Source organism: Ornithorhynchus anatinus, chromosome 8, assembly GCF_004115215.2.
Source record: "Ornithorhynchus anatinus isolate Pmale09 chromosome 8, mOrnAna1.pri.v4, whole genome shotgun sequence".
In the NCBI taxonomy this organism is placed as follows: Eukaryota; Metazoa; Chordata; class Mammalia; order Monotremata; family Ornithorhynchidae; genus Ornithorhynchus; species Ornithorhynchus anatinus.
The window spans coordinates 40,655,424-40,680,999 of record NC_041735.1 but is presented as its reverse complement, the minus strand read 5'-3'; the positions used below and the strand labels follow the sequence as shown (position 1 = coordinate 40,680,999).

Sequence of the window (25,576 nt, the reverse complement as noted above, 5' to 3'; positions counted from 1 at the left end):
GAGGTGAGCTCTCAGCAGGGCTTTAGAAAGGGGGAAAAGAGAGTTAGTTGGGGGGAGGTGAGGAGGGAGGGCACTGCAGGTCAGTAGTGGTGGTTGAACTGTCCATTCCGAGCGCTCAGTCCAGTGCTCTGCACATAGTAAGCGCTCAATAAATACTATTGAATGAATGACTAGTAGGACGTGGGCTGAGTGTGGGCAGGCCTCCTGGAGGAGGTGAGCTCTCAGCAGGACTTTAGAAAGGGGGAAGAGAGAGTTAGTTGGGGGGAGGTGAGGAGGGAGGGCACTGCAGGTCAGTAGAGGTGGTTGAATTGTCCATTCCGAGCGCTCAGTCCAGTGCTCTGCACATAGTAAGCGCTCAATAAATACTATTGAATGACTAGTAGGACGTGGGCTGAGTGTGGGCAGGCCTCCTGGAGGAGGTGAGCTCTCAGCGGGGCTTTAAAGGGGGAGGGAGAAGGGGAGGAGGTGGGGCAGGGGGTCGAGCCTGGAAGGGAGCCGAGCCGCCCTTCCTTCCCTCCCTCCCTCCCTCCCTCCCTCCTGCCGCCCCCGACGCTCCGGCCGAACCCTCACCTCCTCGGCGGCGAAAGAGCCGCCCCGCCCCCTCGCCCCTCATAGGCCAGCCCCGCTCGGCCGCCGTCCAATGAGAGCCACGCCCTCCCGCCGAGCCGCATCCCCATTGGGCGCCCGCGAGGACGGCCCCGCCCCCCCGGCCCGAGCACCGCCCCTCTGCCCGCCCATTGGCCCGGACGGCCGTCAGTCAGCCTCCCCTCCTCCTCCCCCCAGCCCCCAGGACCGGCCTCCTCGACGGCCGGCGGGGCAGGACGGCCATGGCGGAGGAGCGGCTGAGCGGCGCCAAGGTCGTGGCCCTCGCCCTCAAAGCGCAGGTACGACCCCCTCCCCAGGGAATAATGATAATGATGTTGGTGCAGAGCGCCGTTCTGAGCGCTGGGGGAGATGCAGGGTCATCAGGGTGGCCCACGAGAGCCTCCCGGTCTTCATCCCCATTTTGCAGATGAGGTCACTGAGGCCCAGAGAAGTGAAGTGACTCGCCCACCGTCACCCAGCTGACGAGGGGCAGAGCCAGAATTCGAACCCATGACCTCTGACTCCCCAGCCGAGGCTCTTTCCACTGAGCCGTGCTGTAGTGGTAATAATAATAATAATGATGGCATTTTGTTAAGCGCTTACTATGTGCAAAGGACTGTTCTAAGCGCTGGGGAGGATACAAGGTGCTCAGCTTGTCCCGTGTGGGCTCACAGCCTTAATCCCCATTTTACAGTTGAGGGAACTGAGGCCCAGAGAAGTGAAGTGACTCGCCCACCGTCACCCAACTGATGAGGGGCAGAGCCGGGATTCGAACCCATGACCTCTGACTCCCCAGCCAGGGCTCTTTCCACTGAGCCGCGCTGTAGTGGTAATAATAATAATAATAATGACGGCATTTGTTAAGCGCTTACTATGTGCAGAGCACTGTTGTAAGCACCGGGGAGGATACAGGGTCATCAGGTTGTCCCATGTGGGCTCACAGCCTTAATCCCCATTTTACAGTTGAGGGAACTGAGGCCCAGAGAAGTGAAGTGACTTGCCCACCGTCACCCAGCTGACAAGCGGCAGAGCCGGGATTCGAACCCATGACCTCCGACTTCTCAGCCCGGGCTCTTGCCACTGAGCCGCACTGCTTCTCTGTAGTGGTAATAATAATAATGGTGTTTGGTAAGCGATTACTATGTGCGAAGGACTGTTCTAAGCACCGGGGAGGATCCAAGGTGCTCAGATTGTCCCATGTGGGCTCACAGCCTTAACCCCCATTTTCCAGTTGAGGGAACTGAGGGCCAGAGAAGTGAAATGACTTGCCCACGGTCATACAGCTGACGAGGGGCAGAGCCGGCATTCGAACCCATGACCTCTGACTTCTCAGCCCTGGCCTTTGCCACTAAGCCACGCTGCTTCTCTGCATTTGTTAAGCGCTTCCTGTGGGGTCAAGCGCTGTTCTGAGCGCTGGGGGAGACAGAGGGTAATGAGGTTGTCCCACATGAGGCTCCCAGTCTTCATCCCCACTTTCCAGGTGAGGCCACCAAGGCCCCGAGAAGTCAAGTGACTTGCCCCAAGTCACGCAGCTGACAGGTGGCAGGATTCGAACCCATGACCCCTGACTCCTAAACCGGGGCTCTTGCCACTGAGCCGCGCTGCCTCAGGTCCCTCCCTTGTCTTCTCCAGCCCAGCTCCTACACTCCGCTCTTCTGCCGCCGCTCACCTCCTCACCGTCCCCCCTTTTACGCTTGTCATTCATTCAGTCGTATTTATTGAGTGCTTACTCTGTGCAGGGCACTGTACTAAGCGCTTGGAATGGACAGTTGGGCAACGGATAGATACCATCCCTGCCCAGTGATGGGCTCACAGTCTAAACGGGGGAGACGGTCAGCAAAGCAACAGAACAAGACAAAAACAAGAAGCATCATCAAGAAGCAGCGTGGCTCAGTGGAAAGAACATGGGTTTGGGAGTCAGAGGTCATGAGTTTGAATCCTGACTCCGCCGCTTGTCGGCTGTGTGACTGTGGGCAAGTCACTTAACTTCTCTGTGCCTCAGTTACCTCATCTGTGAAATGGAGATTAAGACCGTGAGCCTCATGTGGGACGACCTGATTCCCCTGTATCTACCCCAATGCTTACAACTGTGCTCTGCACATAGTAAGTGCTTAACAAATACGGGGGTGTGCACCTCATTAACAAAATAGGGTGATAAATAATATCTACAAATGAGCACGGTGCTGAGGGGAGGGGAAGGGAGAGGAGCCGGGGGGGGGTGGACCTTCGACCCCTGGTCCTTGTCCTACCTCTGGCCTGGAAGGCCCTCCCACCTCACAGCTCCCAAACTGACTCTCTTCCCCCCCTCAAAGCCCTGCTGAGAGCTCACCTCCTCCAGGAGGCCTGCCCAGACTGAACCCACATCCTACCACTGACCTGCAGTGCCCTCCTTCCTCCCATTTACCAATCTAACTCTTCCCCCGCTTCAAAGCCCTGCTGAGAGCTCACCTCCTCCAGGAGGGATTCCAAGACTGAGCCCTCTGCGCTGCAGTGCCCTCCCTCCTCACCTCCCCCAAACTCACTCTCTTTCCCCCTTCAAAGCCCGACTGAGAGCTCACCTCCTCCAGGAGGCCTGCCCACCCTGAGCCCCCCCTTTCCCTCTGCTCCCCCTCCCCTCCTCCCCACTCTCTGCTCTTCCCCCTTCCCCTCAGCACTGTGCTCATTTGTATATATTATTTATTACCCTATTCATTTTCTTAATGAGGTGTACATCTCCTTGATTCTCTTTATCCTGATGATGTCTTGTTTTTCTTTTGTTCTCTTTCGCTTTGCTGTCCATCTCCCCTGTTTAGTCGTCACTGGGCAGGGATGGTCTCTCTCTCTCTTGCCGAATTGTCCATTCCAAGCGCTTAATACAGCGTTCTGCACAGAGTGAGCGCTCAATAAATACGATTGAATGAATGAAAGGTGGCCACGGCCCGGGCCCCTCTTTTGACTGTGCCCCTCTCTTGTCCCTAGAAAGTGGAGTATGTCTTTGGCATCGTCGGCATCCCCGTGACGGAAATAGCAATCGCCGCCCAAGAGGTGGGCATCAAGTACCTAGGGATGAGGAACGAGCAGGCGGTAAGTACGGTGGCTTGGCTGTTTTGTCTCCCCCGTTTAGACCGTGAGCCCATTGTGGGGCAAGGATAGTCTCTATCGGTTACCCAATTGTCATAATAATAATAATGGCATTTGTTAAGCTTTTACTTCGTGCAAAGCACTGTTCTAAGCGCTGGGGGGGTTACAAGGAATTGTACATTCCAAGAGCTTAGTACAGTGCTCTGCACAGAGTAAGCGCTCAATAAATACCACTGAATGAATGTGGATTGGGGTGGGGGGCAGAAATTCCTCTACTCCTCCATTCCCCCTGCCAATTCAGGAGTCCCTGGCAGGAATTGCCCTCTCACCCTCTTCCCCCCAGCCCAGCCCTGGAGATGATAATAATAATTATGGTATTCATTAAACTCTTACTGTGTGCCAGGCACTGTCCCCCCTTTGCACTGTCCCTGCTTTAGACTGTGAGCCCCTTGGGCAGGGATTAGCTCCATCTATTGCCGAATTGTACATTCCAAGCGCTTAGTAGAGTGCTCTGCACACTGTAAGCACTCAGTAAATACGATTGATTGATTGAATGAATGAATGTACTAAGCGTTAAGGGGGGTACAAGCCAATCGGGTTGGACACAGTCCCTGTCCCACGTGGGGTTCACAGTTTCAATCCCCACTTGACAGAGGATGGAAATGAGGCTCAGAGAAGTGAAGGGACGTGCCCAAGGCAGACAAATGGCGGAGGTCGAATTAGAACCCAGGACCTGTGGAGTCCCAGGCCCGTGCTCCCTCCGCCATACCGTGGTATTCTAAACCCATTGCTTGTCTTCATGTGTCGAAACTGCCCCAGACAAGTATCTCTTCCCCTTGTTTTTAAAGTCTTCAGGTTGGGGATTTTGTAGGATTACCCCACTTGATCTCCTATTTCTGCATTCGCCAGAGTTTTGTGAAACTCATGGCTCTTTGAAGAAGTGAGTGAAGGCACAACCCAGGGGAACAGAATTATATTTCTAGAGACTTTTAGTGCCACCAAGTACCTTATGGTCCTGGTAGTGACCACTTCGGATCACTGGAAATGCATATGAACAGAGTAAATTGTTTAAGCACCCCTCCACACCCGAACACAACCCCCAAGAAACAAGAGTATTTTATGGAAAGGAACAAGGCTCATCTGCATTATCACAGACAGCTTAAGGTGTTTTTGTCATCTAGCGCAAGAAGAAACTGACTTGTCTGATGTTCTGTTTCTTTCCCCAACTTTGTGCCACCTTTTCTGCCTTGAAGAATACATTTGTGACTGGAAGTCTTAGGCCCCAAATAATGTTAATGAAATCTCCTGATAAATAAGATGGATGGGCCTCCTAAGATTTCAGGGGAGAGACCCTGTTCATCGTTTCCACTGGGGTGAGGACTGCCTCGAGTGAATAGGTGGGTGAGAGGTCAGCACACTGCAAAGTGCATGTGCAAACTTTACCCCTAGCTACAGGGTGCCGTGACACGCAGATTCATGAAGCATTCCATGTTTTTTCAATCACTGTGCCACCTCTTGTCTTACTTCACTGCTGCCTTGTTACAACCCAGCCTGCACACTTCACTCCTCGAATGCCGTCCTACTCACTGTGCCTCGATCTCGTCTATCTCGCCACTGACCTCTTGCCCACGTTCTGGCTCTGGCCCAGAACGCCCTCCCTCTTCGTATCAGAGAGACAATCACTCTCCCCACCTTCAAAGTCCTATTTAAGGTACATCTCCAAGAGGCCTACCCTGACTAAGTCTTCATTTCCCCTTCTCCCACTCCCTTCTGCGACATCCCTGCACCTGGATTTGCTCCCTTTATTCACCCTTCAGCCCCACAGCACTTACGTACCTACCCCCAATTTATTTTTGTTTATATCAGTGTCTGTCTCCCCATCTACATTGTAAGCTCACTTTGGGCAGGGAATGTGTCTACCAACTCTTATACTGTACTTTCCCAAGGGCTTAATACAGTGCTCTCCACACAGTAAGCGCTCAATAAATACCAATAACAGATTCGGAAATCCAGAGCCACCAAAGTTACTGTGTCAGTAATTTTAAAGCTTCACTAAGCTTCGTGAGAGAAGCAACGAGGCTTAGTGGAAAGAGCACGGGCTTGGGAGTCAGAGGTCATGGGTTCTAAATGCAGCTCCTCACTGGTCAGCTGTGTGACTTTGGCCACGACACTTAACTTCTCTGTGCCTCAGTTACCTCATCCGGAAAATGGGGATTAAGACTGTGAGCCCCATGTGGGACAACCTGATGACCCTGTATCAACCTCAGAGCTTAGAACAGTGCTTGGCACATAGTAAGTGCTTAAAAAAATACCATAATTATTATTATTATTACTAATTTCATTAAATCTCCTAACAGCAAATGTACTCAAGTGCCAACCCTATGGGGCATTGGGGCTTAGTGACTTTCATGACTTTCCAGGTTTGGTTTTTATCTCCTGAGCTTCTTTGGACTAGGCTTACAGCATAGCTCATCCTAGGTTTCTGAGAGCCCCTGAGAGCCTCTGAATCAGGGCAGAAAGGATAAATCTGACCCAGTATTTCCTTGAAGTCTAGTTGCAATTCCCGAGGTCCATTCTGCTTGTACTCCTCTCCTCTTAAAAATTTCATGATCCTTTCACCTCCATACTCAGAATGAAAAATCGGCACCACCAAATGCACTTCTAGATTATTGTTAAACAGTTGAAGAGAGTTCTCCAGGGATGTTTGTTGAAGTGACAGCCAGAGAGAGAAGTAAGCCAGAATGTCACATCAGTAAAGCAGTAAATGTCAGCACGGCTGTTCCACTGTAAATGATCTCATATTGGACATTTGTGTGTTTTACTTCTGATGCCAGGCCTTGCTCCGCTTCAGGACAGTGACGTGGGGCCTGGGTTGTCCCTCAAGGGTTTGGGGGCTCTCCAGGGTGAGTTTGAGGAGGAGCGAGCTGGGCTGGCGTGCCAGGCACCACCACCACCTGCTCCCATAGTGAGCTTGTGTGGCTCCCGGCAGGGCGTGGGCATCGCGGGGCCCGTCTTGGGGAGGGTCGGAGAGAAAGCTGGCTCGGGCTCCCACTGCTTCAGCTCTTCCGATCAGTCAAGCAGCCGATCCGTGGTATGTGAGCACTTACCATGCACAGCACTGTACTGAGTGCTGGGGGGAGTAAAATAAAACAGCTGGTGGACATGTTCCCTGTCCACATGGAGCTTGCAGTCTAGGGAGACAGGCATTAAAAGAAATTTCAGCTAAGGGAGGTGTCAGAGTATAAGAATAGGTGCATAAGTGCTGTGGGGTGAATATCAAATACTTAAGGATAGGGCCTGACCCTAGGATCTACAGGGTCCCGGCATCCTCACTGGGTTGTAGGACGAGGCCGGAGCTGCTCTCGCCCTCTAATCCCAGTGCGACGCCCATGAGGCTGGTACGCTTTTGGATGCCAGCTGTTCCGGTGGGAACGAATAGCTACTTGCGTACCTGGTGCCAGCTTTCCATTTGAGCTCAGAGGTGAACTTGGGATGGAGATTTAAGGAGCTTGAGAGAGGAAAGAGGAAGAGGGGGAGCAGGAGAGAAAAGGAAGTGTGTACTTCCCTCCTACCCCGCACTTGCCGCCACGGCCGCCAGCCACCGGCCAGATGGCAGTAGTTCTTGTGACGGCAGAGAACTGAGGCTCCGAGCTTGAAAGCAGCGCAGCAACTGCTCAGTCGCCACAGTGGCCCCGAGTTCAGACACCCACCTGGTTCTGGGAGCATCGTCCATGCTCTCTGGGGGAGCCTTGGTCAAGGTGGACATGTCCGGGGTGAAGCCGGCGGAGTCTCCAACCCAGCCCTGGTGCCCAGTGAGGGGTGCTGGGACTCAATCGGAGCAAAGAGGAGCCAGACTTCTGACTACATTGGGTTGGAGGGCTGTCCAGGAAAGCTTATCGCTTCTTCACCCCTTCGTGCTAATATCATGGGGGAAATTATCTCCCTTGTCCCCTTGGAGTGGCAATAAAACTATTTTGAGTAGCTTCATTTTTTCTCCTTAGGCCTGTTACGCCGCCTCTGCTGTGGGATATCTTACAGGCAGGTAAACTGAGATGATCTTTTTGATTTTCATGTGTTAGAGTATTCTTTATCATCACTGAAAGCCTGGCTGTTTTGAAAATGTTGAGCACTGTAGTTTCTGTAGAGAAAAACCTAATGTCCTTGGTCACGTAAAGGAGCGGTCGTCATGGGAATCCTGAGCTTTCTGATAAAGTTAGTGACAGTCGCCAACTTTGTTGCAGAGGGATATTGCGGACCAATATAAATGACATAAAAATTAATCAGGTAAGAAAGTTGATCAGTGGGACTTTTCAAACCTAGAACAATTTCAAGATTAGGTATGTTACCCTTAACATAGTTTTATAACCTTGCAAAAAATTATTTACAAAAGTGGAATTAACGATTGCCTTTTCAGGAGATGCAATTAAATTAGTAGCTTCAAAATTCACCCTGAAAGTATACTGCAGTGGGAAAAACATAGAACTCAAGTTCTGAGTGTTTAATCTCCCTTGGTGGTTAATCCACACTTGCACATTTTCAACCATTTTCTTCTATTTCTACCCTCTGACACCAAATGGCAATCCAGTTTATTAAAATCCACAAGATAAATTACCAGTAGTGTCAGGCTTGGGAAAAATTTTGACCTTGCTGATTTGACGAGCACCCAGAGGGATTTACCTTCTGAGGAAAAAACAAAACCCAGCCTCCTCCCATTAAGAGCTTAAATGCAACAGTTAAAATTAATGTTTAATAGCATTCAGTTGGTGAGGTTGAATGTCAGCTCAGCTAAAAGGAATGGAGGTTTTGGAGAGGGTGGGGGAGTGCGTAGAAAGGGCAGCAAAGTCACATCCAGAATAAAGCACAATCCTGTGCATCTCACATCTGGGAGATCCGTCTCATCTGCCCAAGTTTCCAAGAACCATTCATGAACTCTGGAGGAAGAAGCCGCAGAAGCCGAAGGAATGTAGGAAAGCGGGGAAGGACCCAGGAATGGCAGGGAGCAACCCATAAGAAAGTAAGCCATGTCTGTGGAGTGACTGGTCTCAAAAGAAGACGTAAGTCAAAGTCTGCAGCCTTTTGGGTCCCGTCATAAGTAATGGCTTCTGACTGGCCTAGCCAGCTGGCTCCTTTTTACAGAAGGGAAATCGATCTTCAGCAGCCTCTCTGGATTTTTTGCTCAGCAAAGATTCCTGTAGTTGATTTTTGCACTATTTTAGGTTCTTTTTGTTATGGGACCTGCATTCCATTCATGTCAAAGAATCTCCCTATCGTACAACCCTTTTAAGCTGATCTCTCTGGACAGTCTAAATTTTAGTATGCGTGGCTTGCACGTGGTCCTGATGGATCCAGAAAACAGAGTTTGCATTTTGCTGTCTTCTTGTTTCCTTCTTAGCCAACCTAAATTGTCCTCAAGGTAACTTTCAAATTTACTTTTTGTTTTATTTTGTGTTCTACTATTAAAAGTTCGCCAGTACATATACAGTTATTCTCCCTTTAGCACTTATTCAAAAAAAAAAATTTCCCCTCAAAATTGCTGTGACTTGCCCATGAAAGCACGGAGAAATAAAGCATCGTTCACTGAGTCCTTAGACAAATCCCAGAAGGAAAGAAATTATTTAAACTAAGTTTCTAGTGGTATCATTTTGTAACTGTGTACCCTATACTTGAGTGGTGCTTTTAATATTGTCTGTTTTGCTTCTAGGCCAGGAGTATGTCTTGTCGTTTCTGGCCCCGGGCTCATCCATGCACTGGGTGGAATGGCAAACGCAAACATGAATTGCTGGTAATCAAATCAATATTTCACCTCTAGACTCTTGTGCAATAGAATGTAAAAATCCAATGTTATTTCAAGGTTTTCTTTTGTAACGTCCAACCTGATTAACTTGTATCTACCGCAGCGCTTAGAATAGTGCTTGGCACATAGTAAATGCTTAACAAGTACCGGGTTATTATTATGTGCTTGTTTAAAAGTAAAGCATTACCTTGAAGAAAAATTATAATAGGATATTGTTTTCTAATTGGGTGGTTTTCCTAAATTTCTCCCCACAAAATATACGTGGTTCATCCATCATTTCTTTGCTGGGCTGAGGCCAGCTGATAGTTTGCATTTTAGGCCTTCCCTGGTCAAGGGAGCTGTGGCTTCTGGGAAGTTGGGGGGCAAAAATTACCTCACCTGGGGAAGAATGGGGCAGACACATAAGTTCCTGGGGTGTTACTAGGACCCCACCCCAGCCATTCACAGCCGTGCCTCATCTGAACAGTGAAGCCGGATCCCGTTTGGCCCACTCGGCTTCAGACCAGAGCAATCCCATGCTCATGGGGCATGGTCAGGCTCCAGGCTTTCTGCCTCCGCTGGGCTCAGATTTCATCATGTGATTCGTGATTAAACATCCTTGTTGTGTTGGCATCCAAGCCAAGGATTAATTCCATTTTAAAGGCAGTATTTCTTTCATCTCACCGTTGGTTTGTTGTTCTCTTGGTCTTATCTTTAATGATCATGAAAAGGAAAAATATATTTCCTCTTAGAGCCTCCCATTTGAGTGAAGCAAACTTTTAATTTTTATGTTGGCAGTATTCTGTTTGTTAGTTAACCAAACTGATTTTGACATTTCGGGTAAGCTCAAAAATGTAAAAAAAAAAAAAAACAAACAAAAAAACCAATCACCCCATATCATTTTAAGAAAAGAGATGCAAAAGATGGGCACATCCAGTTTTGTTATCTGTCATCTTCTATAAAAACTTCTTTTTAAAGAATCTAAATCCATTTGCCAGAATCCCCTTTAATTCTTCATCTTGTTAGGTGCCTATGAATTTTGGTTCTCAGTGAATTTTATTAGTTAACGATTTCATTCTGATGTGGTTTTATGAAGAGAGTTGATTTCACATTTCCTGGAGTTCATTTTATTACATTGGTAACACCACAAATACAAAACCTGTCAACTACATGTTCCCTGCCCCCCAACTTAGTACATATTTCTAGTGACCATCTTTAGCTGATGAGGAGAAGTCAGGGAGAAGGGGTCCTTTATTGATTGAAGGAGGAGTTTTTGACTGAACCCAGCCATTGGAAGCACACTGGGGCCACTCTTGTAGCTGGTCACATCCTTTTCCACAATTGCTTTCACACACCTGTCATCCTTCCAGTTCCCGGGAATCCCCTGCGGGTACTGCAAAGCCATCACCTGGCCACTGTCTCGCTTCAGCTGTACAGATTCACCGTTTGGCAGGTCTTGGGACAAATAAGTCAGTACTACCTCTTTAATATTTCAGGCCTGTGATTGTTATTGGTGGCTCGTCGGACAGAAATCAAGAGACAATGGGAGCCTTCCAGGAGTTTCCTCAGGTACACCATTGTAATTTTATTTCCATACGGTTCTATAAAAATTTGTCCTGCGTGATATTAAATTATTCTGAGTGAATGAACATTTGTCTCACACTATCTTCCACGTGCTGCTGGTTAATCACCTTCTGAAAAAGAACTATGTCATGCAGGAGCTTTCTAATTGTGCATGTTAATATTGGTTAACGCTCAGATCTTAGGTCTTTATTACTACAATTTATTATTAAAAAGCTATATTCAAAAAAAGAAACAAATCAGAGGAGTGAAAGGCTGTTTTTGTTTAGAACCCAAGAGAGTTGTGGAGTTCCACACATTTTTTCTTATTCTTGTTAGTCATTGTATTCCTTTACCACTCATTACTACCATTGTTGTTGTTATTATATTAAGCAGTTACTATATGCCAAGCACTCTTCTAAGCAGTGGGATAGATACAGAGATATCAGGTTGGACCCAGTTCCTGTCCCACATGGGGCTCACAGTCTAGGTGGAAAGGAGTAGGATTTAGTCCCCATTTTACAGATGAGGAAACTGAGGCACAGAGAAGTTAAGTGACTTGCCTAAGTTCACTCAGCAGATAAGAGCACTAGTGCAGCTCTTTGGGTTGCCTTAGTACCAGAGAGCAGATGATACCTCGGAATCTGCTCCTCACTGATCTTGATTGTTTTAAGCTATAAAACTGAATTGGGGACATGAGCAAAAGTAACTGGTTGAGATGACAGATAACGAAGGTAGGCAGTGGTAGAATACATTCCCTCTCACTCTGTGTACAGACCCTGCTTTATTTGAGTTTATAAAATTTGGGGTGGTATTTAATTCGGGTTCATCAGAATTTTTGTTTCCTCTTTGCTTCTATCTAGCATGTAGCCTTTATATTCAGATTTTTAGATCTTTGCATCAGTAAACATCTACTTACATGCTACTAACATCTATTAATATTATATTAAGGTGTGTAGCATTGGAAGACTGTAGACTCTAAACTCTTTGTGGGCAGGGAATTTCTATCGTTATAGTCTCCCAAGCGCTTAGTCCAGTGGATGATTGAATGAAGGGAATAAATACTTTGTTAAGGAAATTACTTCAAATTTTAAAATGCTAATTTCTCCTTCAGTGAAACTCCCCCTCTTTTGAAATCTTTTTTGGGCAATAATATTCTATCATTGTGTTGCCAGTTTTTATCTAAATGTGTTTTCGATTACTAAAGGACACTCTTTCCCAATCCATTAGAAGATGTCGTAGGATCTCACTCACTCCACTTTTGCTCCGCCCTTTTACCTGTGTATATACTCTAGGTGTGTCAGTCAGTGGAGATCTCGTCCTGGAAGGAGAGGGGAGAGGGAAAGCAAGGCAATGGCCAGGATGGTCTCGGAGCAAATAGCAGCTGGAGCCTGCTTCTGAAAAGGAGGGAAAAATGCCCAAGCAAACATCTCATGCAGGAAAGCCGAGCGGCGTAGTAGAAAGAGCCGAAGACTGGGAGCCTGGATTCCTTGGTCTAATCCTTCTGTTTGACTTTAGGCAAATCACTTAACTTCTCTGAGCCTTGAGTTTCCTCACCTGTGAAATGGGGATTAAATAACTGTTCTTTCTCTCTCTGCCCTCTTTGCACTGGGGAACAGGAACTTTATCTGATCTGATTGTGTCGTATCTACCCTAGTGCTTAGCACGGCACTTTGTAGGTATTAAGGCTTAGCAAATATCACAGTAATACTTATTATATGAGAATAGTATTGCCAGAGGACTTGAAGGGAAAGGAGCAGAGATGGAGTAAAAGCAGCAGAACCACATCAGTGATGTAAAATGTGGCAGGAAGCATGTTGACTGTGCCTTTAAGAGCACAAGACTCTCTTCTCTCATCTCCTTTCTTTCCTTTGTCAGAGGTGGGCAGAGCACGCACTCGAATTTGAGGAATTGCGTCCAAGACAGTGGGGACACAGTATCATAGCTCTTCCCTTTGGTTGCTAATCCCTCGACTCCCCGGCATCTCAGCCATACCAAGAAGAGTAGCAGCATCAGGGGGAGGGAAGGAGGGGATGAAATTTGGGCTTTGCCTTAGGGCTAGACACTATGATTCTGGCTCCCAACTAAATGAATAGATGGAGTAAACTGGCAGGAGACTCCTTGCTTTCTGGGAGGGGGAGAGAGGGAGAATGAGGGAGAAAGAATGAATGAGTGAATGAATGCATGGATGGGAGAATTCAAGGACCGGGTAGGAAAATGTGGCTAGAAGACTGGACAAGAAATGCTGCAGTTGTAGGTGAGAGGATGAATTGTTATCAAAATGACCACAGGATGCTCATTACTTACCGAATGCTTCATAAACAGTAAAAATTTACTGTAGTGTTTTGGGTTTCTTTCCTAAATAACTCTTTTCAGGTTGAAGCTTGTAGGCTCTACAGCAAGTTTTCTGCCAGGCCAAGCAGTGTGGAAGTTATTCCCTCAGTCATAGAAAAGGTACGTTATTCCATGCTTTTTTTCCTGACATTTCTTAATTTCCTAAAGTTTGGGACGTTCCTCTCGGTCCATGATCATTTTATACTGGTTAGAAAAGTTCACCTCTCTGGAACATTTCTAGGTAAAAGTTGCATAGCTTTCATAGTATTCTATTTGGTTATTTAACTGATCTTAATCTTGCCTCCCAAATGGAATTAAAAGGACACAGTTGAAATAAAGTATACTAGAAATAATCTCCCCAAGGTGTCCAAATGTTTCTTTCCCAAGTCGAATCTTTGTTGAGAGCGTAAGCTAGGTATTGTCAGTAGGGTAAAAGCTCAGGTCCATTCATTGTGTGCAATTTTGTCTCAAGTTTTCATTTATTAACATATTGCAGAAGCTAAAGCTTTTATTCATCTGATCTCTTCCCAAACCATCAACTGTAGAAATTTTTTGGCATGATTGCTTTATCGTCTTTGCCTAATATCTGGCCACCATACCCAGGTTTAAGGCAGCAGAAATACCAGTTCATCTGGCAAAACAGGGTTGATATTGAAATTGATCAACCCCAATGATATATATTATAGAAAGACACAGGTTAAGTCCAGCAAAAAGGCTGTTACCTACCTTGCCCTTCTGAAATTGTAAATACCTGTTACAAAGGAAATAATTACCTTTTTAAGAGAATATGTAAAAATGGCCTTTATCGTAATGTGACTCTGGTATGTAACATGTGAGTGTTGTAAAATAATTACAGCATAATCATTTTTATGGTTGAGAAGCAGCATGACCTAATGGATAGAGCATGTCTCTGCGAATCAGAAGGACCTGGTCAGATTCCCGGCTCTGCCACTTGTCTGCTGTGTGACTTTGGGCAAGTTACTTCACTTCTCTGTGCCTGTTACCTCATCTATAAAATGGAGATTGAAACCATGTGAGCCCTATGAATAGCTTGTATCTACCCCAGCACTTAGTAGAGTGTCTGGCTCAGAGTAAAAGCTTAATAAGTACCATAAAAGACTCTCTGGAGCCCCTTAAAATAGCATAAAATTTTATAAAATAGCTTGGCATCAAATAAAGCTTGTCTGCCTAATTTCCTTTGGAGCGAATTGTTTTACCATTTCAGTTTATTCTTTAAGAAATGCTGTTCCTACAATTTGGATTATGCAAAATGGGAATTTTACTTCAGTCGATCAATGGTATTTACTAAGCATTTACTATGTGCAGATCACTGTACTAAGCACTTGGGAGAGTACAGTATAACAGAATTAGCAGACTTTTCTCCATGCCAATAATCAGCTTACAGTCTAGAGGGGAGACAGACATTATAAATAGTTTAATACATAAAAGTAAAGCTGCCTAAGTGCTGTGGAGTGATTATCGAATGCTCAAAGGCCACATATTCAAGCATGTACATGACACCATTTAATGGTTTTTGAAGACTAATAGTTAGAAGTCCCATTCCCTGGTCTTTAGGTTTCTCTCTGAAGAGCAGTGGGAAAGTCACCTGGCAAGTCAGTTGTTGCCTCAGCCTGCTTTCCTTAATTTTAAATCATCTCAGTAAGACACTCTTAAAGACTCCAGCTTATAAACAGTGCAATTTTCACGTCACTTGAAAAAGAAAATAAAGGTGGTTAGTCCCACCCTTTTTGTTAAAATGGAAAAGGAATAGCATTGTTGTTTACTGAAACAGTATGTTCTGAATCATTCTGATTCTGCCCATTTCTCATGACTCTGTGATAGTTAATTGACTGCGTGGTGGGGACTGTTAACTCCTTCAGATTATGAAGTGATCTTTTAATGTTTTGCGGCACCGTTTACATGGTGGGTCACTTGTGGTCTTAAAGATAAAACATTTCTTTTGAAGTGCCCAAACTACTAGCAGGGAGTCACTGGAGGCCACGGGAGACTCGGTATCTGTGTTTTAAGGAGTCCTGAAGTGTGCCGTTGTCTTCTTGGTATTCATCCAGGCGGTAAGAAACAGCATTTATGGTCGCCCAGGTGCTTGCTATGTTGACATCCCTGGAGACTTTGTGAATCACTACGTGGCTGTGAGTTCTATAAAGTGAGTATATGTCAGACTTTATTAGCGTAGGATTTTCCCAACTAGATTAATGTATTAAAAAGAATGTCCATGTGGTTTTTGAACTTTGAAAAAATGAGCTTTACCTATAATTTTATAAAATTAACCTAATTTTATAAGGCAGTGATGCTTACTTTTTAAGTAAGGAAACTGAGCCTGAAGTTTTATGTTGTCATCTTAATTTAATTTATTTTATATTCATAACACTGTTATTCTGGGGCCAGCACTGGCCCCTCTCCTGTGCAGTCTCTCATTTCCTCTGCCTTCAGGACATCTCGCCCGGATGTCCTGTTGTCACCTCAAACTAAACGTGTCCAACACAGAACTCCTAATGATCCCACCAAAATCCTACCCTCCACCTGTCTTTCCCATTGCTGTAGACAACACCTCTATCCTTCCTGTTTCAAAAGCCAATAACCTTGGCATTATCCTTGACTCATCGTTCTCATTCAACCCACATACTCAATCTGTAACCAGATCCTGCTGGTACTACCTTCACAACATTTCTAAAATCCACCCTTTCCTGTCCACTGCCTCCTCGTTCACATCCCTGCCTCCTGTCTCTTCTCACTCCAGCCCAAACTTCATTCTGCTGCCTGGTTCGTTTTTCTCAAAAGACTTTCATATCTCCTCACTCCTCAAAACCCTCCCGTGGCTGCCTGCCCACCTCTGCCTCAAACAGAAGCTCCTTCCCATTGGCTTTAAAGTTCTGTCAACTCACCCCATCTTACCTCACCTCACTGATTTCCTACTACAGTCCATTCTGCACACTTCACTCCTCTGATGCCAAGTTACTCACCGTAACTCGATCTCTGCCTGTGTTATCACTGACCCCTTTCCCACACCCTCCCTCAGACCTGGAACTCCCTCTTTCTCCATATACATCAGTCCATCACTCTGCCCACCTTTCAAACCTTATTAAAAACACGTTTTCAAGAGGCCATCCCCATTTAAGCCTTCTCCCCTACTCCCTCTACCTCGGTGTCACCTATACATTTTGATCTGTACCCTTTAAATACTTGATATTCACCCTCCATCAACCTCATAGCACTTATGTATATATTATGTACAATTTATATTAATATCTGTCTCCCTCTCTTGACTGTAAGCTCTAATAGGCAGGGGATGCGTCTACCAACTTTGTTGTGTTGTAATCTCCTAAATGCTTCGTTTAGTGCTTGGCACACAGTAAGTGCTCAGTAAATACCATTGATTGATTGACTTGCCACCAGCCCATAAGATTCGGGGTATTTTTATACCTCATTTATAAGTGATAGAATACATCATAATAGGGAGAGAAATTTCCATGAATGTTCCATCATTGAGTTCCTAAATCCCCTTAAGGGAATTATTTTAATAAGCAGAATTTATACATGTAGGTGAGAGTAGGCCAGGAAAGTCGTATAACAATATGGAATGCTAGTATATACAGGCTTCTATGGAAACAGTGTAAAATCTATATGAATCATAGCTTCTTTTTTTAAATTGTATTCAGTTCTATTTTAATTCTTTTCTGTTTTCTCTCTACTTTGAGCAATTTCAAGGGTTTAAAAATCCTCAGCACACTAAGGTGTATGTATATGTGTATTATGATTAGGCAATAAGAAGGGGACCAATTTTCCTGGGGGAGAAGCTGAGACCCAGTGTTGTTCTGTAACTTGTGCAGGGTCATCATTACGATGAGCAAACATGAAATTAAACCCTAGGTTATTCCTCTCAGACTACATTAGCAACAACAGCGTGGCTCAGTGGAAAGAGCACGGGCTTTGGAGTCAGAGGTCATGGGTTCGAATCCCATCTCTGCCACTTGTCAGCTGTGTGACTGTGGGCAAGTCACTTCACTTCTCTGGGCCTCAGTTACCTCATCTGTAAAATGGGGATTAAGACTGTGAGCCCCATGTGGGACAACGTGATTCCTCTGCGTCTACCCCAGCGCTTAGAACAGTGCTCTGAACATAGTAAGCGCTTAACAAATACCAACATTATTAATATACAAGGGTTCTGAACTCAACTCTATTTATGGGCCTGCATGAGGTGAGAATACATAGGGTTTTGATTATATTCAACTACAATCATCTTTGGTAACAAAATATTTTCCTAAGAAATGGCCTCAGTAGAAGACTAGTGAGGAGCATCAGATTGTCTATAAAATGGATCTTCATGCCATGCTTGATTGCCATCGGTGACTACTGTTTTATTTGAGACTGAGTACTCTATTTTCTAGATATGTTGAATGCTGCTTGCCACCTCCCATCAGCATGGCAGATGCATCTGCTATTTCTGAAGCAGCCACTATTATTAGAAATGCCAAACGACCGCTTCTGATCATTGGAAAAGGTAGTGGATCACTTATTGGAAAAGTCAAATATTTGTTTACTGTGAATTAGTTGCTCTTTGAACTTGAAATAGATTTCTGAACTGGAAAGGTTTTTCCCCACCCCATTGCAATATCTGTGGTAGTAGGATTCTCTGTGAATTTTGAGATGATGATTCCTTCCTTTTAAGGATTCTTTTGTGGTCAAAGTCAGATAGCAAAACCCTGTCTGTCAGAGGTTGTCACAGCAGACATCGTCTATTTTTTCTCCTTTTTGTCTTTCCCAAATATTCAGTTACTGAGTAAATACAAGATTTAAGTGGAAAGCAGGATGGTAGTTTGAAGACATTAGTTTTGTGTATACATCTTCCAACTCCCCAGAAACCTCCAGTGATTGCCTCTTCATCACAGTAGTCAACAGAAACTGCGGACCATTGGCTTTAGAACATGTCATGCAAGGCAGCATTTTATAAAAATGAACTGAACATCATAGTGAAGTCTAAACTAGAGAAGATAGAGAGATTCAGGGTGAGGAAGTCATCAAGCAGGTATATAACAAGTGACTGGACCAATATGGTTCCCGTTCTGATGGAGATGGGGTAAATCCCAGAAATGTTTTGGAGGAAAAATCCACTGGATTTGGTGACAGACTAAATATGGGAAATAGAGAAGAGTCAAGGATGATGCCAAGGTTGCCCACTTTACAGCCAGGTGGACAAAGATCATGTCTGCCAACTCAGGGTTTTTTTTCGTATGGTATTCATTAAGCGCTTAGTATGTACCAGGCAGGGTACTAAGTGGTGGGGTAGATAGAAGATTATTGGGATCGACACAGGCCCTGTCCCCATTTTTCAGAGGAGGTAACCGGGGCACAGAGAAACTGTGCCTTGCCCCAGATCACCCAGCAGATAAACGGCAGAGCCTGGACTAGAACTTCTGACTCTTCTGACTCTCAGACACGTGCTCTTTCCACTAGGCCATGCTACTTCTTGTATTGGACTTCCCCAAGCACTTAGTACAGTACTCTGCACACAGTTAGCGCTCCATAAATACCATTAACTTAATTGGTGATGTCACTGGTGATGGGAAAGTTAGGCAGAAGAGAGGTTCCACTTGTCAGCTGTGTGACTGTGGGCAAGTCACTTAACATCTCTGTGCCTCAGTTACCTCATCTGTAAAATGGGGATTAATAATGTTGGTATTTATTAAGCACTTACTATGTGCTGAGGACTGTTCTGAACGCTGGGGTAGATACAAGGTAATCAGGTTGTCCCACATGAGGCTCACAGTCTTCATCCCCATTTTACAGATGAGGTAACTGAAGCCCAGAGAAGTTAATTGATTTGCCCAAAGTCACACAGCTGACAAGTGGCAGAGTGGGATTAGAACCTGCGACCTCTGACAGCCTGTGCTCTTTCCACTGAGCCACGCTGCTTCTCAAAGTTAAGACTGTGAGCCTCACATGGGACAACCTGATTACCCTGTATCTACCCCACTGCTTACAACAGTACTCTGCACATAGTAAGCGCTTAACAAATACCAACATTATTATTTTGGGATGGAAGATGAGGAATTGAGTCTGGGGCATGTGAAGCTTGAAGTGCTGGTGGGAAAAACGTAGCGTTGGAGGCAGAAGGAAATGAGTGAATGCAGAAGTGGTGAGTGGTTAGGGGTAGTGAGATAGATTCGGGAATCATGCACATAGAGGTGATATTTGAAGTGATGGGAGTGGATAAGCTCCCAAAGGAAGTGAGAATAGAAGGAAAAAGGGATCCAAGACATAGACTTGAGTACACCCGCCGTTAAGAAGTGGAGACAGAGGAAAAGTTGCTGAACGAGACTGAGAAGCAGTGAACAAGGAGGTTGAGGAGAGTCAGTACCAAACTGTGCCAATAAAGCCAAAGTTCGATAATGTTTCCAGGAGAAGGGAGTAGTCTACAATATCAAAAGCAACCAAGAGGTCGAGGAGGATTAGAAGAGAATAATGTCCAATTGATTTGGCAAGAAGAAGGTTCTTGGTGAACTTCCAAGAACGCTCTCCAGCGGTGCGAAGAGGTCAGAGACCAGACTGTAGAAGGACAATAAGAGAGTTGGAGCTCAAGTGGAGGTAGGGGGTGTTTGTAGCCAATTTGAAGGATTTGGATCAGAATGGAGCACGGAGATAGGGAACTAGCTGGAAAGTTCAGTGAGATCCAGGGAAGGGTTTTTTGGGCGGGTTTTTTGGTTAAGGAAAGGGGAACATAAAACGTTACAGAGCAAGCCATTAAAAATGGCAGTAAGGGAAGGAAGAAAAGCATACATTCATTTAATTAGAAGGTCAAAAGGGATGGAGTTGGGGGTATATTTTGAAAGGATGAGAGAGTATATTTGGGAAAGAGGGGAGGGAGTTCCCTGCCATGTTACCCTAACTGTTTCCGTATTCCTTCATCTTGTTTTAACCCAATTGCATAATGAATAATGCATTATTGTAATGCATATATGCATTGAAGTAGAAATGATAATGTGAGTATTTCCTTAGTGTCAGGCTTGTGCTTGTTTTCTTGATAAAGAGAATTATAAGATCAAGTAGAATCAAAGCAATTTTTGACATCTCTTTTGAGACACCGCAAATGTAAATGTGTTTCTAGGTCCTTCATGATCAGTGTTCTGACTTGTTAGCTCTTCCATCTCAAAAATCGATCTATCAGTGGTGTTTGAACGCTTAATGTGTGCAGAGTGCTCTAGTAAGCGCTTGGGAGAGTACAGTCCAACAGAGTTGGTAGGCACGTTCCTTACCCACCATGAGCTTCACTCTAGAGGGATCATAGGAGGTTAAAAAGCATCTTACAGTTACAGTAGCTAAGATACTGCTCCAAGGAGCTCAGTGTGTTTTGACCTTTCTAGGTGCTGCTTATGCCTGTGCCGAAGAGAACATCCGAAAGTTTGTGGAGCAGTGTGGCTTGCCGTTCTTACCCACTCCTATGGGCAAGGGAGTTGTTCCTGACAACCACCCAAACTGTGTAGCTGCAGCCAGATCCAGGTTTGTGTAATGCTAGATTAAAAGTCCTTCCATTCAGCTCAGTTTGGCCTTATTACTATTAAATGGTTTTTAGAGTCAGTGGAAAAAATTTAAAGTCCGTCTAAAATACTTTAATTTGGAACTGGGCATATCTATTTCTATTTCATCTACAGCAAGAGTTGCTAAATGGATATTTGACGATGAGCTCATGTTGTCACGGATTATGCCAGATTTATTTGAGGTCCTGGATTTCCTTAGGCCCAGCTCCCCTGAATTAAATTGCTTCCTGATTTTATTGGGAATTGTCTTAGATAAGGTTGGCAACCCCCGAGTGAGTCTGGAAGTGTGAAAGTGTAGGATTAACACGTCTCTGACAATGACTTGCAGTATCTGTCATATATTAAAATTCAGTTCTCCCTGATTTTATTGTGAGAAGCACCATAGTCTAGTGGAAAGAGCTCATGCCTGGTAGTAAAAACACCTGGGTCCTAATCCCAGATCTGCCGCCTATCTGCTATATGACCTTGGGCAAGTCACTTGACTTCTTTGTGTCTTGTTGCCTCATCTATGAAATGGATATTAAATACTTTTTCTTCCTCCTACTTAGACTTTGAGCCCATGTGGGACAGTAACGATCCCACAATTTTCTCTCTAGACCATAATCTCCTTGCAGGCAGAGATAGTATCTACTAACTCTGTTGTACTTTCCACAGGACTTAGTACAATGCTGTGCACACAATAAGTCCTCAATAAATCCTATTGATTTACTACTAGAATGTACTAGGATTACATTTTGATGAAAGCCTGTGCAAACAACTCATGTGAAAAAGCCCAGTTTTACCTACGAAGACAGACTATGCTCAGTTCTCCCATAACATGGGGTTGCATTCTTGATAAATCCCATGTTAAAGAAAACTCATGCTATTGACAAGCACCATGACCATGATCAGCACCACTTGCCTGCCCACCTCCTTTCCTTCCAACACTTCAGTCGCATTCTCTCCAGATAAACAAATTTTATCAAAAGACCAGTCCCCCAATCCCTAACAACATTCTATCCAAAATGCCAAGTAAAAACATGTTAGGGAAGAAATGGCAGCATGTAAGACAATTTAGAGGAGAGCAGAGGAGCAAAAAGTTGAGCATCAATCGATCAATGGTATTTATTGAGCATTTTCTCTGTGCAGAAAACACTCTACTAAGCACTTGGGAAAGCCTCAAACTCTCCCCCAACAGAGAACTTTGGTTCTCCATCTAAAGAAGCTTTTGTGAGAATTATGTTTACCAGCAAGTTTGAACTCAGGAATTCAAGAGATTCAAGCATTCCTCACTGAACTAGAGTGACTAGTTCTGCAGAAAGGTAGAATTCATGAAACGAAAGGTTTAACAACCAAAAAAATGGGTAAAGCTAGGAGCAACTGTACTGTAATCACTTCTTTCAATCTCACAAATAATGACTTTAAAAAATTGTTGACTTTAAAATCTGTTGACTGGAGAATCAAAATAAAACAAGGTGTCTTGAAACCTTCCATGAACACTTGTTTTAGCCTTGTTCTGAAAGGAGCTGGTGATGTTTGTTAAAAGAAACATAAACATATTTTCATGCCAGTGGTTACGTTTTAATCTCTTAACAGGGCTTTGCAGCATGCTGATGTAATCATATTACTTGGTGCCAGGTTAAATTGGATTTTACATTTTGGACTCCCTCCCAGATATCAACCAGATGTTAAAATTATCCAGGTGACTATAGAATAAGCATTCTTTCCTCCCTTCCCCTTTTTTTCTTGCAACAGTTATATATTTTTTCTGATACAGATCAAGTATTTTTATTGTAAAATGTTTATTTTGGTTAACTTTCTTATAAAATTATGAAAACAGGAAATAAATTTCCATTTCAAACACTACCACTTTTTGAAAATTTGAAACTGTAATCAAAAATCACAAGTTTATTCAATAAGCAATATTCATCGATGAAATAGCTGACTTTCTGCAAATATAACTGTTCAAATAAATTAAATAAGAATAGAAGAAAAGCACTTGGTGTAATAGGAAAAGAACAAGTCTACACAGGGCTGTAGATTTAAACTATTTTCATGTATTGTAAAACTAAATTTGTACAGTACTGATTAAAACTCGATATCGGTTCATATTTAAAATAGAAATCATATTGACAACTGTTCCTGTGGATATACTGAATCAAAAAGCATAGACTTAAGATTCAGTAGAATATAATTAATCTGAAAGAACCTGCCAGATTTTTTTAGCCACTGTGCTTATATCACTTATTTCTTGATTTTCTTTGTTTACTTTTAGTATGACATCTTACGATTGCTATATTTGGCATGCAGTTCATTGAATTGAGTAATTAAATCATTATTATTTATCTGCATGGTGTTTTCAGTGGTGTGGTCTCATTGTAGGTTGATATCTGTGCTGAAGAGCTGGGGAATAATGTAAGGCCCGTAGCAGCTCTGCTAGGTGATCTAAATGCCGTCACTGAACAGGTAATTTAGAAGACCTCTTGCCTATATTTTGGCTTTTAATTTTCCTTTTAAAAACACATATTTGTATTTAAACATTTATGTTCTACCTTATAATGTTATCAAGTAGTAATACCAGCCTACTAGTATCTGTTGCCATTGAAATGTCTCATGAGAAAGTACTTGGAAATATTGGAATGTGCATTTATAATTTAATGAAACAAATGATCTCACCATGCAAACAGCTCTAGGCCCTTTGGGAAGCTCTATCAATCAATCATATTTATTGAGCACTTACTGTGTGCAAAGCACCGTAGTAAGTGCTTGGGATAGTACAGTATAACACACATATATCTAAAAAGGTGACCAGCATGCTTTTTATAATATCAAGTCATTGACTAAGTGTACCCTGAGAGTTAATGTAGGTTCCAGAGGTGCCTAGCTTACAGTTGGGTCTTAGTTTTGGGCACTATAGAATCTAATTCAGGATTTTTTAGTTTGAAAGTTGACCTTTTACTTCTGCACCTCAAATATGAGGTTAGCTAGATTCTGTAATTCTCATATTCAGATGTGGGGGGTGAAGATTATTCAGAAAAGAAGCTATATTTCTTTTCATTGTCCCAGAGTGTGGGTTTTCCTTGGGTCCGAACTTTCTTTTCCGATGGGCCTCATCTAATGGGATGGAAGCCTGCAGAGCTTTTATCGTGTGTATCCTTTTTACTGCATCAAGGAAGACTCCTAAGTGCTGGGTTTCTGCATGGGGTTGGGGAACTCCTCTTGGGTGCCAGGTGGACCCCAGGGAATAAGGGAATCTGTTCACTGACAGTAAAGAAATATGCCCTTTATGGGAGAGTATCTTCTCACCCCTGAGAATTCTGCTTGAGAGTTGAGAGTCTCATTTCTATTAAGACCTACCTCCATTCATAAGGTTTTAAGAGGGCAAGTTCTGTTGTCCTTGGCTACTTTTCATCATCCCCTTGCCACTTGGCTTAAAATATTATGAGAGTCTTTGTTTTAAGTATAGTTCGTTTTAAAAAGTGATTTTGTTGTTAATGTGAACATATATAATTATGGTATTTGGTAAGCGCTTATGTGCCAAGCACTGTACTAAGCGCTAGGGTAGACACAGTTCCTGCCCACCAAAATTCATAGTCTGAGTATGAGGGAGAACACTTACTGAACCCCTGTTTTACAGATGAGGACACTGAGGCCCAGAAAAGTTAAGTGACTTGCCCAGGGTATCACAGCAAACAACTGGCAGAGCAGGGATTAGAACCCAGGTCCTCTGACTCCAGGCCTGTGCTCTTTCCACCAGACCATGCTGCTTTTCTAAATATATGTGGGTTCCGTATCATAGGAAAATAATTCTTGTGGCACCTTAGCTTTTAGATTATTTCGAGAAAAGACCGTGGAAATATCCTCCAAATACTGAATGGTGGAAGACTCTGAAAGAGAAAAAGAAGAGCAATGAAGAACTATCCAAGGTAAAATCAATTACTGTGGAATTCCAGAGTTTTAAACCCCACTGTTCAATCCACAGTTGGGTGTTGCTGAAATTCAATGTGAGGCAGAATGTCTCCTAACAGTCCTATGTCTTATTCACCTCAACTAACAGGAACTTTCAGAGCAACTCAGAATCATCTTATAGTGAACCCCATTCTTCCCTAGTAGATGAGAGGGTGAGCCTTAGTTGGGGTAGAAGGGAAAGTTCTTTTTTTCCTAATTGTCTTAGGCCTGTAGGCCATTATTCATTCATTCAATAGTATTTATTGAGCACTTACTATGTGCAGAGCACAGTACTAAGTGCTCGGAATGTACAATTCGGCAACAGAGACAAACTGCCCATTGACGGGCTTATGTTCTAATTGGGGGACACAGACAAAAACAAGACAACTTAAAAGCAATAAATAGAATCAAGGAGATGTACACCTCATTAACAAAAATGAATAGGGTAATAAAAATGTATACAAATGAGCACAGTGCTGAGGGGAGGGGAAGGGAGAGGGGGAGGAGCAGAGGGAAAGGGGGGAAAGGGGGCTTAGCTGAGGGGAGGTGAAGGGGGAGCAGAGAGGGAGCAGAGGGAGAAGGGGAAGCTCAGTCTGGGAAGGCCTCTTGGAGGAGGTGAGCTCTCAGTAGGGCTTTGAAGAGGGGAAGAGAGTTGGCGGAGGTGAGGAGGGAGGGCATTCCAAGACAGCGGTCCGACGTGGCCGTGTACAGCCTTGTGCATTCCGGTTGTGCGGGATTATGACCGAAAATTTGGGGAGGGTGTGCCAGAGTGGACTTTACTGTC

General features: G+C 44.3%; 1 protein-coding gene across 1 annotated transcript in view; it reads left to right on the top strand.

The window, feature by feature from the left end:
- Positions 1–787: 787 nt before the first annotated feature.
- Positions 788–25,576, top strand: part of HACL1 (2-hydroxyacyl-CoA lyase 1) — a 32,410-nt gene continuing 7,621 nt past the window's right edge. Inside the window, exons 1-12 of the mRNA XM_029070719.2 lie at positions 788–884; positions 3,544–3,648; positions 7,647–7,687; positions 9,347–9,427; positions 10,915–10,987; positions 13,355–13,432; positions 15,382–15,476; positions 17,719–17,831; positions 20,692–20,827; positions 22,441–22,546; positions 23,227–23,310; positions 24,669–24,770. Coding sequence (XP_028926552.1) covers positions 828–884; positions 3,544–3,648; positions 7,647–7,687; positions 9,347–9,427; positions 10,915–10,987; positions 13,355–13,432; positions 15,382–15,476; positions 17,719–17,831; positions 20,692–20,827; positions 22,441–22,546; positions 23,227–23,310; positions 24,669–24,770 — 1,071 coding nt within the window. The 5' untranslated portion in view covers positions 788–827. The remainder of the gene's footprint in view (positions 885–3,543; positions 3,649–7,646; positions 7,688–9,346; positions 9,428–10,914; positions 10,988–13,354; positions 13,433–15,381; positions 15,477–17,718; positions 17,832–20,691; positions 20,828–22,440; positions 22,547–23,226; positions 23,311–24,668; positions 24,771–25,576) is intronic.